General features: G+C 33.0%; 3 protein-coding genes across 5 annotated transcripts; all 3 read left to right on the forward strand.

The window, feature by feature from the left end:
• Positions 1 to 2,849: 2,849 nt before the first annotated feature.
• On the forward strand, positions 2,850 to 4,836 carry LOC130968127 (protein C2-DOMAIN ABA-RELATED 1-like). Its single transcript, XM_057893221.1, has 3 exons — positions 2,850 to 3,107; positions 3,835 to 3,930; positions 4,081 to 4,836. The coding sequence occupies exons 1-3, from the start codon at positions 2,997 to 2,999 to the stop codon at positions 4,369 to 4,371; spliced, it is 498 nt and encodes a 165-aa protein (XP_057749204.1). The 5' UTR covers positions 2,850 to 2,996; the 3' UTR covers positions 4,372 to 4,836.
• A 192-nt stretch (positions 4,837 to 5,028) lies between these two features.
• Positions 5,029 to 7,100, forward strand: LOC130968126 (protein C2-DOMAIN ABA-RELATED 1-like). The gene is made up of 3 exons (XM_057893220.1): positions 5,029 to 5,375; positions 6,120 to 6,215; positions 6,532 to 7,100. The coding sequence occupies exons 1-3, from the start codon at positions 5,265 to 5,267 to the stop codon at positions 6,829 to 6,831; spliced, it is 507 nt and encodes a 168-aa protein (XP_057749203.1). The 5' UTR covers positions 5,029 to 5,264; the 3' UTR covers positions 6,832 to 7,100.
• Positions 7,101 to 7,298: 198 nt separating this feature from the next.
• LOC130968125 (protein PTST, chloroplastic) lies at positions 7,299 to 11,296 on the forward strand. 3 transcript variants are annotated; one of them, XM_057893218.1, is made up of 9 exons: positions 7,299 to 7,662; positions 7,785 to 7,830; positions 8,010 to 8,322; positions 8,827 to 8,916; positions 9,430 to 9,498; positions 9,839 to 9,944; positions 10,136 to 10,224; positions 10,621 to 10,733; positions 10,848 to 11,296. In XM_057893218.1, exons 2-9 carry the CDS (start codon positions 7,811 to 7,813, stop codon positions 10,948 to 10,950), a joined length of 903 nt encoding a protein of 300 aa, XP_057749201.1. In that variant the 5' UTR covers positions 7,299 to 7,662; positions 7,785 to 7,810; the 3' UTR covers positions 10,951 to 11,296. The 3 variants fall into 3 exon arrangements, with proteins under 3 accessions (XP_057749201.1, XP_057749202.1, XP_057749199.1); XM_057893219.1 differs by having other exon boundaries at positions 7,300 to 7,567; positions 7,981 to 8,322; XM_057893216.1 differs by having other exon boundaries at positions 7,312 to 7,567; positions 10,848 to 11,289.
• Positions 11,297 to 14,177: the final 2,881 nt, after the last annotated feature.

Here is a 14,177-nt window from a genome sequence, read left to right on the forward strand (position 1 = left end):
ACAAAGGACGATAACAATTTACGTATTCTTGTAATCTTAAAATGTCTGAAATAATTTACTCGTTTTTGTAAAGCTAAAAGGGGTGGAACAATTTATCCTAACTGGAGAGGCATAATATTTATTCGCGATTTATTCTCAGTCTATTGAGGACCTATTTTCACTTTTCACGTCTGTGAAGCTTGTCAAGAAGAAATTTAAAGAGAGAAGGAAGTGTATGTCTAGAGGCATTGGAGGTCGACGCAACAAGTAGCGGTGAGCGACGAATCACAATAGAGGGCATGGGAGCATGATTCAATGATACTTAGGGAGTAAGATGGCTAGCAATGAGGGGGAGATGTACCGTTTAAATGGTATTGCGCATGTGGTCGACGTTATTGACGCAGAAATTGATGCATCCGCCGTAACTAATGATAGTATCGACGCACATGTCACATAGTAATCAAGTTGTCTGGGATAAGTGGATATTTCTGTGCTAAACATGAGTGCTTTTCATTACTTTCTTACTTTTCAGTAGTCTTTACACTGCTTTATATTCATACATATCAACCAATTACATTCATTATCAAACTGAACATACTTTTCGCGATACTTCAATTGATCAGACTCAAACACTTAATACTTAACACCTCAACGAATATTATAATTCTTCATTGTGAGACAACTTTTTCTTTGCTCTGGAACCATTTGCTAATTTTAAATTCGTCTATGCCAAGCATCCCAGACATGTCCATAAATACTAGGGAGTTGTTGATATGAAAATGTATATTAGTCCATGACCTCAAGATCTAAATTAGAGAAGTAAAAATGGTACTATTGTGTTTGAGAGTTTGAATGGACATGAGATCTTTCGATAAGTGTTGCATCTCTCTCGTCATCGTTATCATCACTAATAATAGGTGGTTTTGAATCCGATTCATCATCTCTTATAACTTCTGTAACTAGATCTCTATCTCTAACCTCCATGAATAATGCAAATGCACTTTTCAGTACAGATGTTATTCTTATTGCAGCTGTAAACTCCCCAAAGATATACACATCATCCAAGTCATCTGAATCATCTGTCTGAACAAAAAAAATTACTACAAATGTCAGAATAACATGTGGACAGTAACCTATTGACCTGCTAGAATGCTACTAGAACTCCTCTTTATCCTATGGTTGGTGAATTCGGAATAGATCCACCTGAGCCACCATCTATATCAACCATATTCGCAAACAACTCTATAGTGCACGAATATAAAAATCTAGCTTGACTGTGAAATAACTCACATGTTGTTATTACCTTAAATTTCATATTTTTTTTTAAATTTAACGTAACCTTGCTTAAGTGAGATAGAAATTCTAAAAGATACTTGTTTTACACATTTTTTTACCACACTTTTTCAATTTATGTAACATACTATTTTGTAAATCCATCAAATTTGTTGTTGGATTTACAAACACATCAATATGCTTTTTTTAAGAAAAAATAACACTTTCACTTTTATTTTTATTAATTTTTTTCGATGATGAACGAACAAAAATACACTCTTAGACATTTTTTTCTTTTTCCCTAGACATTTAAAGACAATTTACGCTATATTCCTTAATTTATAGACTTATTCTCTTCATAAATTGTCTAATCCTTTGTGTTTTACTCGTTCACACATAAAATCGTGAAAGGATTTTGAGGTATACCCATTCTGCAAGTAAATTATCCCATCCAAGTATGTTTTAAGCTTAAAAATGACACTTGTGATCTTGGGACGATTTATGTCAATTAATTTCAAACATAAATTATTTTAAGATGTAATATTAACGAATCAATTTAAAATTATTTGATCTGAGATGATTTATATAAATATAAAAAGAAAAAATTCGTGTATTGAAATTTGATTTAGGAAATTTATACAAACCTAAATTCTTTTTATTTTATTCAATTAAAAAAGTCGAGAACAACCTATGAAAAAAATGCATAAATAATATATTTAATTAAAAATGATTGATTTTATGGTTGCAAGTCATTAAAATTGATTGTTTTGGTCATTAATTAATTATTTATATTAAAAAATATAAGCTAAAATATATTATTAAATTATTAGATTAAAAAATTAAATTAATAACTAAAAAATAATAAATTTAAAAATTTTTTAATTATTTTTTGTATTTATTTTGGAGGCTAAAAAATTTTGATATGGAAGTAAGATATACTTTAACATGGTAATTGTTTGTGTTTTTTAAAATTGTGGGAGTACACAAATCGGACCCTCCGATTTGTGTTTAAAAATTGAAAAAAATTCAGAGTACACAAATCGGACCCTTCGATTTGTGTTAAAAAGTTGAAAAAAACTCAGAGTACACAACTCGGACCATGCGAGTTCTTTGATCATGAAATTTTGCTTCACAAATCGCATGGTCCGATTTGCAGGTGATGGAAATTGAAATCTAAAACGTAGAATTCGGACCCTCCGTTTTTCTTGTTCTGGGTAATTCACAACTCGCAGGGTCCGAGTTCTGCTTTCTCTAATCCCACAACGAGGTAAAGCACCCCTCCAACCCATACGCGAGTCTAACACGTTCTTTGCTTCCATATTCAAATTAATTAGTGTATTTTGGATTGATACGGGCACTTAGAAGATTCCATAATTTATTTAGTCAGCTTTGATAACCATTATTTGACCTTTTATGACAGGACTTATTCAGTCCATGGGATGAAAATGAAATAGTACGAATATACCCTGCGCTAAATAACATTTGTTTAAATAGTAAAAAAATGAAACTTCACTATTAGGACTTCGTAATAATTAGTCACAACAGTTTAAATTAAATATTTAAATTATTACTATTTAATGGATTCTATAAATTAATATAGAACATGTTATTGTCAAAGTGAGAAGAGGCAAGAACTAAATAATACTCTATTTATTGCCGCCATTCCATTTCTACCCACTGTTCTGTTCTGCTTTAATTCTTTTCCATTTTGCTCAATTCTCTGAAGTCCGAAATATTTTCTCATAATGGAGAACATGATGGGTCTGCTGAGAATTCATGTCCAAAGAGGGGTTAATCTCGCTATCAGAGATGTAGTGAGCAGTGATCCTTATATCATCATCAAAATGGGCAAGCAGGTTCAACTTTCTTCAATCTCTTCCAAACTTCTTGTGTCTCTTTTCCGGCCGCTGATGTTGGTCATCTTTGATTCTTCGCTTTCTCTTTTTCTTCTTTCTTTTTTTTTTTTTTTTCTGGGCATTCAACAAAATATTTGGTCTCTTTGTATTGTGGTATTGATCTTTTTCCTCCCTAGTTTTCCTGTCTGTAAACTCTTAATTTGTTAATAAATTAATATTCTGTTTTGAGAAATTAAATCTTCTCAAAATTTTTTATTTAAAGTAAAGTATGATTTTTTATTATATATTTTATACCCTAAAAAAATGGAAAAGATTCATTCCAAATTTTTGATACTTGAACACCAGAGTTAATTTTGACTTCACCACATAGTCATGATTTTGAAACATTGATTAATCTGTTTTCTTCCGTGATTGAAGCGGTGAAGCTTCTAATTCTGCTTTGCTCTGCTCTTTTCCAAGAAAACAAAAGCACATTCCATGCGTTTGATTTAACAAAACATTTATTATTATTATTATTTTATTAGAACTTTGTTTTTATAATTTTTCAAAAAAATAAATAAATAAATTAAAATACAAACCAAGCTGGGAAAATTTATTTTTTTTAATTCCCAAAGTAGCCCTTGCGTGTTTCCGTTTTCTTTCTTCTTTGTTTTTCAACGCAACTTTATTATCTACTATAACGATAGCACCTTAACTCTTTGCTCCATTTAATTAATGTGTCATGCAGAAGCTGAAGACTCGGGTAGTGAAGAAGAATCTGAACCCTGAATGGAATGATGATTTGACTCTCTCCATTTCAGATCCCAATCTTCCAGTGCACTTAGTAAGTATTCCTTCTTGCTACATGTAATCCAATTTGTTACATTCATTAAATCACTCTCAATAGTATTAGAAATTAGTATGTGAAACCAACTACACATGTAATTAGCTTAATGGAATTATGAATAAGTACTAATATGAGAATGAATGTCAGCATGTATATGACAGGGACAGATTGAGCTTTGATGACAAAATGGGGGATGCTGTGTTTGAGATTGGTCCGTTTATTGAAGCGGTGAAGATGCGGCTGCATGGTGTCCCTAATGACACCATAGTTACAAGGGTGCAGCCTAGCAGACAGAACTGCTTGGCAGAAGAGAGCCAAATTGTGGTGAGGGATGGCAAAGTGGTGCAAAATATGGTTCTCAGGCTTAGAAATGTGGAGTGTGGTGAAGTGGAACTTCAACTTCATTGGATTGACATTCCTGGTTCCAAGGGCCTCTAGAAAACACTTTCAGCTTTCAGCCTCAAGGAATGTTAATCTTCTAATGTAATCACTTTTGCAATGTTTTAGAAAGTAGAAACAGAGTTGCACCGGTTTAATTAATATTTATTAAGACGTTTTAAGAAACCACTAAAAGCTTTTCTGCCCACCTGTAAGTTATCGAAATCAAAGAGTTGTTAGTTTGTTACTGCCAGAATTATCCAAGGGTAATTTGGGAGTTCTGATTTGTGGTGTGTGTTGAACGTTGATTGAATGATTGTTGAAGTTTCGTGCATAGAAGATGACAAACACAGCTATGTAGGACATGCTTAACAATCTTGCACTCTCTACTGATCTCAAATCCCCACGTTTCTTGTACCTTTTGTTCATTTCGCGTGACTTGTGAATTGGGGGAAGACAGAAAATCTAGAGTTAAAAGAAAGAAATAAGATTAACAAATAAAAAGAAAAAAACTTGGTGATTTAATATTTGTCTCATTGTTTTTTGGTAATTGCCGTTTTCATTTGTTTAATAGGTACACAATAAGAGAAATGTAAGATTTTAATCCGTTTCAATTACTAAACAGCGTATAATATTATCTAAAACAAGCAAATTTCCATGCTCGTCCCCATCCAGTTCATGTTTGTGGCCACGAATAACAACATTGTTATTTGTTAATACTAAATTGTGTAACTAGTATTCTTTCTTCTTTTTGTTTTTGTTTATAAATTTCCCCTTTTTTTCGATTGGTTCCTATTAATAATAAATATAGAACATGTCAATGTCAAAGTGGGAAGTGGCAATAAATAAATAAGGCAGCAATATTGGGTGCTTTTGTGGCAGAAGTGACCTGCAACTATATTCTGTCCCAGTTCTATCATTCTGCCGATTTTTCTCTGGATTTTTTGTCCACAATGGAGCACATGATGGGTCTGCTGAGAATTCATGTCCAAAAAGGGGTTAACCTTGCTGTAAGGGATTTACTAAGCAGTGACCCTTATATCATCATCAGAATGGGCAAGCAGGTTCAACTTTCTTCATTCTCTTGCAAAATTTTTTTGTCTCTTGTTTGTTCTTCTTGCTGGCCTCTTTTGTGTTTTTCTGACTGTTTCTTATGATTGTTCATCTTTGATTCTTTGCTGTTTTCTTTTGTCTGTTTGATTTAGTTCTTTTGTTCAAGGCATTTGTTCTCTTTATGGCTTGTTTGGTGTTAATCTTTCTTTTTTCTTCTTCTTTTTATTTGTGACTTTAAAATGCCAATTAGTTACTTTAATTTCTTATTCATAGCAAAAGTCTCAATATCCCAATTCTGATGCTTGAACACCATAGTGAGTTTTGACTTTAGTAACACAATGGAAACTGTAATTTATTTCCATCTCCTCATAATAGTTATATATGATTTTGGAACTTTGTCAACTGGTGCAACAAATTTTATTCTATTATTTTAATTTTTGGTCTTCTATTATCCAAGAAACCTAGGAAAACAAGTTAGAATAATATAATATTTTTTTTCCTGAGGTAACCTTTGAGCTGCAACATGTTCATCTGGATTATAAGAAACTAGGAACCAAATCCATAGACTTGTTTGTTCAAATCATGTCTTCTTACTAAAGGCATGCTGAAATGGAAGTGTAAGGGACAAACAAAGCTATATTTTCTAACTATATGCTATATCATAGAATGGGGAAGTTAGCAACCATGTGGGGTTTGTTGTAATATACAATCTGTAGCATCTAACTAAAAATTCTCCATAATTATTGTTCATGCAGAAGGTGAAGACTAAGGTGGTGAAGAAGAGTATCAACCCTGAATGGAATGATGATTTGACTTTGTCTATTTCGGATCCTAGTCTCCCAGTACAGCTAGTAAGTATAACTATTCTTATAGCAGTTTCTGTCATTGTTTAAGAGAAAATTCGTAAGAAAATTCTATTAAAGATAATTAAAAAAAAATCTATTATTTTGAAATCTCTATATTTTTTTGTCCTGATTAGGTACTAGTCCTGTTACAGACGCATATTATGTTTATTATTCACTGTTATTACGTGACAGTAATCAAGATGACACTATTGTCTCACAGTTTAAGATCATAACATATGAATTGGTTAAATTTTATGATCACATTCTAAGGAGTAACACTAGAAGAGTGGAAGTACTAACAGTGTGAATGTGATTGATGCAGTTTGTGCATGACAAGGACACATTCAGCCTTGATGACAAAATGGGGGATGCTGAGTTTGATATCAGTCCGTTTGTGGAAGCGGTGAAGATGCGGCCGCAAGGCGTCCCGAACGACACCATAATCAAAAGGGTTCAGCCTAGCAGACAGAACTGTTTGGCAGAGGAGAGCCACATTGTGTGGAGAGATGGCAAAGTGGTTCAGAACATGGTTCTTAGGCTAAGAAATGTGGAGTCTGGTGAAGTGGAGCTACAACTCAATTGGATTGACATTCCTGGTGCCAAGGCCTCTTTGAACACCTAAAATGTGTGGACAAAAACATTAGGACATTCCATTGAGTTGGTTTGTTGTCTAATAAAAAATTAGGACAAAACATAGCTCGCTCCTTGTAACATAGTCATCCTTACTCCTTAGTGTAACAATTGCTACTGGTGATTGAAATAGTTCATAGAAGTACTTGTGATGTTGATCTTCAATAATGTGAATCCTGTGCAGTGTTCTAGGAAGCAGAAACAGGGAATCAGAGATGCTGATGTTAATGGTTGCTTATAAATATATTTCCATTGGTTTGAGCAACGTTGTTTTGTTCGTTTTATATTTTATAAAAGATGATCTTCATCATAAACCATAATAAATGTTGAGGCCAGGGACAAAAAGTCATCTTATGTTGTTGCATTTATTATTAAAAATATTTATAATTAATGCTTTTAATTACATAAAAATATCAAGAGAGTAATTGGGTATTTTATGTGTGGTTTGTGTTGAATCTTAATACACAGAATAAGCCAAAGCAGCTTCCATCATCCACTCTCTAATCTAGTGATCTGAAATTCCCACGTGTCATAAACAAATTTACATACTGGCCCCTGATCCATATTGATGTTTTGTTTGTGGCCACAGAACAGAACTGAATTGAAGAATTCAACACATGAGTGAGTGAAGATTGAAAAAGTGCATCACAGCATCACTCTAGTCTCTTCTAAACCCAGAAATAGAAATCACTACGCAAAACTTGTGCAGTTCGGGCCACACTCTCTTGGTATGTCTTTAATTCCCTACCTACACTCTCCTCCAACGCATTACATTCTTTTCTGTTAACACTGCAATGGATTCCGTAGCGAGATTATGTTAATGGTGAACCCTATATTTTTACTTTATGTTAGCATTTCCCTTTCAATCACACCATGCTCTAATGTAAGATCCAACCTATCTCCATGAATAGATCTTGATTTTTGGTTCTCTCCTCTTTCTGACAGGGGAAGTAAAAAGTAAAAACCTCTTGATGGAAATGAATATTGCAAGGTAAGCTTTAGCTGGGAAATGCATGTTGGATTTTGTTTATAATATTCTTGATATTAGCAGAATTTATAATCATAACAATCATAAGGCAGTAGAATTTCGTTTTAGGGTTATTGGATTTTGCATTTGAGGTTCTGACTTATGTATTACTAGTTATCACTGTTCTTTCATAATTTGAGTAGGTGTAGTCCCAAAACAGAGGGATTATTCTTTTCCAACACTTCAAGAACAGTAGGATGGGAGAACATGCAGAAACTTCCGTATAATAATGTGGCTGTCCAGAATCCAAGATGGACCTTGCGCAAATTCACATCGCCCTATCGAGCTTTTACTGCAGTGTGTCCAAGAAGGTCTTTTTTCTGTCGAACGCGTTCCATGGCAACTAGTTTGGAGGAATCTTCATCTTTACAACCTGGAGAAAATTCCACTGAGGATGAGGATCCTTATGCTGAAGAAGAATCGGAAAATTTGGCACAACCACTTACCAAAGAACAGGTATTCATTCCTTTTTAGTCACTTTGTAGTTGTCATTTGTTGTTTGATGAGAGATTGTCCTGTCTTTATATATCTTAAACACTATCTTTGCATCTCATTTAGTATGACTGAAACAAAATTTGATTCAGTATTAAAATGCTTGTATAACTGACATTTAGAACAAACACCCTTGGGAGTTAGGAGAGAATGATAGATGTAAGTATCAAGGAACACGAGTACTATCAGATTTTCAAAAGTATTTTCAGATGAGTTAGGGAAGATATTTCATGAATATATGACCAATAACAAAGGCAAGCTCGTATACAATAATAGAAGTGGCTTGAATTTGATACAGTGAACTTGCTTGTTTACTGCAGTAATCCGAGAATACTTTGTTGGGCTGACAATGCTTATATTTAAGTAATAAGAATTATGTTTTTTTCTTTTTGCCAGAGTGGTTATACTATTCTTGATACTTGGGTTAATTATCTTACAATAATCTCCCATCCCAAACTTTTTAAACAGATAATGGCTCTGCTTGTTGATACTGAAAGAGAAAAACTTACGAAGAAGCTTAGTGAAGCCAACCAGCATAATCGGTTCCTCAAAAGGCAGGTGCGTGCATATACATTTGTTTGCGTTGTTTTTAAATCGAAATCTAGGTGAAATTTTCCTTATGATAGCATTTTTCCTTGTTTAGGAAGTTTATGGTAATAGCACAATACCTTATGTTCTGAGTTTGATTAAATCTTTTACAAGATGGGCTTATTTGAGTCTAATTGTAAAAAGATTTATGTGGAGAAGGCATGTCAGATGTGGGCAGATGGATCTAGCATCTTTCTAAGTATCATGCCAGTAAAACAAGACAATTAGTTTTGGTTTTGTTGCTGTTAAATGGAAATAGATCAACAGGAAACATGAATGGACATCCAAAGTGGAAAGTAATCGTGGTTTGATAAGTTCATTTGGCCTCGACAATTTTCATTGTTATAGTAGTTGATTTATATACGGGGTTAGTGCTGAAAGAACATGACTTAACTACAATTTTAGTATGTCTTGGTTAAGAGTTATTTGAGGCTACTGATATGGGCTTTAAACTAAACTTCAAAATGGTCTCTTTCTCTGCAGTTGCATATAAAGGAAGATGCATTGGTAAATTTTAAAAGTGAGCTTGCTGTCATGGAACTTGAAGTTCAGGTTTACATCTACTGCTATCTTTTCACTTTTTGTGCCACCAACAGATAGTCTTACAGGCTCCTAACAAAAGTTGGGATGATAGTCAAAACTTACTGTCTGTAGATAGATAAACATGAAATGGAAATGAAACAAGCGTACAAATTTTATATTTTGTTGAACCAAAAATTTAAAATACAAAATGAATTTGAGGATACAAAGATACTAATCTTTAGTTAAAATATCTTGAATTTTAGTGTGAGCAGTACTAGTTTTCCTGAGCAATTTTAATGTGGTGCATACAAGATTGGTCAAGCTGTTGAGAAATGTGGGCAGTGGTATGATATTGCTTACTTGGGTGCAGGCTTTGGTCAAACTAGCAGAAGAAATAGCAAAATCTGGTATTCCAGAAGGTTCAAGGAAGATCAACGGAAAGTACATTCATTCTCACCTGGTTACTCGATTAGAAGGTATGGTTTGCCCTGGTTATTCCTCCTGATAAGCTCCATCTTATATGGTTCACAAGTTATTTGAGGACAATTATATGCTGGTTTGCATGTGAAGTTAGCAAATACAATTAATGGGAGTGCATTGTCACACCAAGCATTTCCCCTTTATATGTACTAATTGGTGCAACATGCAATTGTTTTTGCCTACATAGCTGTACATGAACAATTGATGGAACAAATAAAGGACGTTGGTGCGGCACAGTCCAAGAAGGTTTCTATTTTTTGGGTTGGAATGGCTGAGGTAAACACATTCAATGGTAGACTTCCAAAATGTTGAATGAGAATTTGGTTTGAAACTCTGAATCATAGATAATATACTTTCACTACAGTATTATTGATTAGGGAAATGCTATTCACGCTTGAGCTCCTAGTACCAACATCACATCAGACCTTAAAATATGAATTTTAATTTAATAAAATCAAAACACAAACAATCCAACCCTGTATGCTTGAGCTTTCTACCAGGGAACCCTAATGATCACATAACAATATCTCTCTTACCCTTGCAACACTTAATGCTAATGCTGTCAGAATATATAGCTTTCTATAGATAAGGGCATAGTTGACTTGCGTGGCATAGGTAGCTAGCTTGAATCATTGAACTACTGTTATTTCATAGATCGCTTGTTTGATTCAGAGCGTGCAAGTTTTGGGGACCTTTGATGGTTGGAGCCAAGGAGAGCACCTTTCACCTGAGTATACTGGTTCTTACACTAGGTTCTCAACAACGTTGATGCTGAGACCCGGGAGGTACCTACCATATTTCTCATCTTGCTTTAACGCTATATATTGAGCTTATAACAGTTAACACTGTATGGTCTTCTTCTCTAACCCCCCAAAAACCCAAAATATTACTATGTGCAGGTATGAAATCAAATTCTTAGTAGACGGTGAATGGAAGCTATCACCTGAGTTCCCCATTATTGGTGAAGGATTAACCAAAAACAATTTGTTAGTTGTCGAGTGAATCATGCCTGTTATGTTGATTAATTTCAATCCTAGCAACTTTTTGAACTTTGCAACTATATTTAGCTTAGTTTATAACCTAGTGAGTTTATGCCAATGCAACGCATAAAATAATTTTGAGTTATTTGTAAAATTCAGCTTGTTCTGCATCTATGAACTTTTCATGTAAAAGAAGTTTCTTTTTACTATTATGATTTTGGTGGGTTTTAAATGGTTCATTCTGTAAGATGACATTGAACCAAAAAAGTTAGACGAATTATTGAAGGGTTATAAAACTTTAATTTGGACTTGTTATACAATGCCAGCGTGAGACTGAAAGCGAGAGATAGTAACTGATTAAGGACACAATGTGGCGCCATGCATGCCATCTCCTGAAAATCTCAAGTCAAAGGAAAGAATTATTTAGGAACTAGATGCCAAGTTTGATAAATTTGTTTATGGTAAACAAAGGCATAAACGCAACTTTCATGCTATTCCTTACCTGCTACACCATCCATTTCACTGCCACTAATACGGTATTATTATCCTTTGCCTGCTCCATGCAGCAACCCCTCAAAAAGAATCCCCCTTCACCAAATGACCTTCCAACTCTCTCTCATTATATTTTGTTTACTTTTGTCACCCTCATGTCCACCTAAATCTAGTTAATTAAATAAAGTGGATTGTGGAGTGAATATATATAGAAAAAGTATAGGAAACAAGGAGAATACTAAACAATGTGAATAATGAGAATACTAATTAACAATGTTGATTTTTAATTGGATAGTTATTTTTTTTGATTTGGTTTACTCATATATAGTTAATAATGACTAAATATTCAATTTACTAGGTGTGCAGATGGTTATCCTAATATTAGGATTTAGAGGATAATTTGAAGGTGGAATATTTTTTTATTTTATTTGGTCAATTCTAGAGCTCATTATTCACAAAAGTTATTGTCTACCTAACAAAACTGATATATATATATATAATTTTATTTATTTGAGAAAACCCTATTATCAAGAATTCCACTAACTTTTCGTGTATCATTCTATGAAGAGGATGATAATAAGATATTTTTACGTGTAAATAAATATAAGTTTCTATATGTGTATCGAAGTTATTTGTCATGTTATAGAGTAAACAATGGTCGTCTTATCAACAAGAAAAAACTAAATAAAAGAATTAAATACATCTAAAAAATAAAATGGAGATTTTTTTGTAGATGTTACAGATTAAAAAAAGGGCAGTATTAGTTAGTATTATTAATTTCTGTTTATGAAATCTTTTTAACCTTTATTTTTTGAGGATATAGGATTAGGATTTGACATTTAAGATTTAAAATTTAAGATAAAAAATATTTTAAAAAGATTTGTTGCTTTTGGTTAAAAAAATTAACTCCCTAATTGAATTTTTAAAAATGTTCATATCAAAATTTAAATACTAAAATTAGCCACTATATATTTGTGTATAAATATATATAATTTAATTTATTTTTAATATATATTTTATCTTTTCATATATATTTTATATTTATAGTTATATTTTAATATACACCTAGCATCATTTTAAAATTTTATAAGTCCTCTCAATTTTTCTTTTAGGTTTACAATTTGAGTTATATATACATTTCCAACGGAGTTTAATATTTAGTTTTTTTTTTTGGAAAAACTACCATTTGTACCCATGAATTTTGCGAACGCTGACAAAAGTACCCATCAAACATGAAAACTAACGTTATATCCATGAAAGATGGGTTCCGTGTGACAATAGTACCCAAACCGTGATTTTTCGTTGACTTTTTAATAAAATTCCCAAATTACCCCTTCTATCTTCTTCCCCAAATTCCAAATTTCACAACCCTCACCCCTCGTCTTTCTCCTCTGCTACTGCCAGCCACCAGGCATGAAGAATATAAAATAAATTTCCTTTCATTTAATTCTTCAGCTATCACACAATTAACAGTCATCCTCCTTCCAAAGATTCCATTTTCTGAAGCATTAAAATTCATGAGATTTCAAAGACAACACAAACTTGAAAACCCAGAGGACAAAACACAAAACAGATTGAACTTCATCAAAACTTGAATAAAAAGAATAGATATTAAAGCTGTCAAACACACCAGAAGATAAGAGAACAACACAATAAAGAACCACCTTTAACAAACCACCACCCCCAGAAAATCTTCTCAATCCAAAGCAACAACATCACCTTTCCGCTGACTCCAAATCTAAAAAGATAAAATTGATAGCTAAGACACAAAGAGAAAAAGGGAGAAACAACACATACGATCGGCTCTGGACAAGGCTGCATGTGTATTGATTGAGAACGATGATAGAACCTCTCTGCAACTTGCCAGAATGAATCAAATCGTTCTTCTGCGTAGCGAGCATGCTTTGCTGGTAATGGGAGCCATAAGAGAAAACCAAACAGAATTTCTCGGTATTGTTCTGTTGCGACTGCACAAGTTTGAAGTCCATTACTTGCAAATTGGCTTCAGGTCCTCAGCCGAACTGGAATTCTCGCACATCTTCGTAATTGCCGATTCGGTGAGTTTCACCTCCATTTTTGGGAACCCTAGCAAGAAATTGAAACCGCGTTTAGTGATGTAAAACAAAACGCCAAAGTTTGGTTAGAGTGCGTTGAAGAGTTAGAGAGAGAGAGAGAGAGAGGGAGGGAGGGAGGGAGAGAGAGAGAGAGAGAGAGAGGTGGTGAGTTGAGAAAATAAGAGTGAGAAATCTGGAATTCGAGGAAGAAGATAGAAAGGGTAATTTGAGAATTTTATTAAAAAGTCAACGAAAAATCACGATTTGGGTACTATTGTCACACGGAACCCATCTTTCATGGGTATAACGTTAGTTTTCATGTTTGATGGGTACTTTTGTCAGCGTTCGCAAAATTCATGGATACAAATGGTAGTTTTTCCTAATCTATATTTTTCTACCAATATTCTAGTTTTAAATTAAATGTGATATTTAGATTTTCAATCAAATATATAACATTTAATTTTATAATATTTTAAATTTTAATAAAAATTTTAAAAGTATTATCTTGTTAAAAATGATTTTTTAGATATATATATATATATATATATATATATATATATATATATATATATATAAATTTAAAATTTAAGATAGATATCGCAAATCTTAAATCATAAGATAACGCAGTCACAAAAAAAAAACCATAAGATAACGAACTTAAATCCTATGTTAATTTATGTTAACATGTTAATATAAATGTGAA

The sequence above is a fragment of the Arachis stenosperma genome, chromosome 3 (genome assembly GCF_014773155.1).
Source record: "Arachis stenosperma cultivar V10309 chromosome 3, arast.V10309.gnm1.PFL2, whole genome shotgun sequence".
Taxonomy (NCBI): Eukaryota; Viridiplantae; Streptophyta; class Magnoliopsida; order Fabales; family Fabaceae; genus Arachis; species Arachis stenosperma.

Bases quoted from the DNA above. Each gene is read 5' to 3' on its own strand.
- LOC130968127 (XM_057893221.1), top strand. From the start codon at position 2,997: ATGGAGAACATGATGGGTCTGCTGAGAATTCATGTCCAAAGAGGGGTT. The intron at 3,108-3,834 runs GTTCAACTTTCT...TGTGTCATGCAG, and splicing joins TCATCAAAATGGGCAAGCAG to AAGCTGAAGACTCGGGTAGT. The intron at 3,931-4,080 runs GTAAGTATTCCT...AATGAATGTCAG, and splicing joins CCAATCTTCCAGTGCACTTA to CATGTATATGACAGGGACAG.
- LOC130968125 (XM_057893218.1), top strand. From the start codon at position 7,811: ATGGAAATGAATATTGCAAG. The intron at 8,917-9,429 runs GTGCGTGCATAT...CTTTCTCTGCAG, and splicing joins ATCGGTTCCTCAAAAGGCAG to TTGCATATAAAGGAAGATGC. The intron at 10,734-10,847 runs GTACCTACCATA...TACTATGTGCAG, and splicing joins TTGATGCTGAGACCCGGGAG to GTATGAAATCAAATTCTTAG.
- LOC130968126 (XM_057893220.1), top strand. From the start codon at position 5,265: ATGGAGCACATGATGGGTCTGCTGAGAATTCATGTCCAAAAAGGGGTT. The intron at 5,376-6,119 runs GTTCAACTTTCT...TTGTTCATGCAG, and splicing joins TCATCAGAATGGGCAAGCAG to AAGGTGAAGACTAAGGTGGT. The intron at 6,216-6,531 runs GTAAGTATAACT...TGATTGATGCAG, and splicing joins CTAGTCTCCCAGTACAGCTA to TTTGTGCATGACAAGGACAC.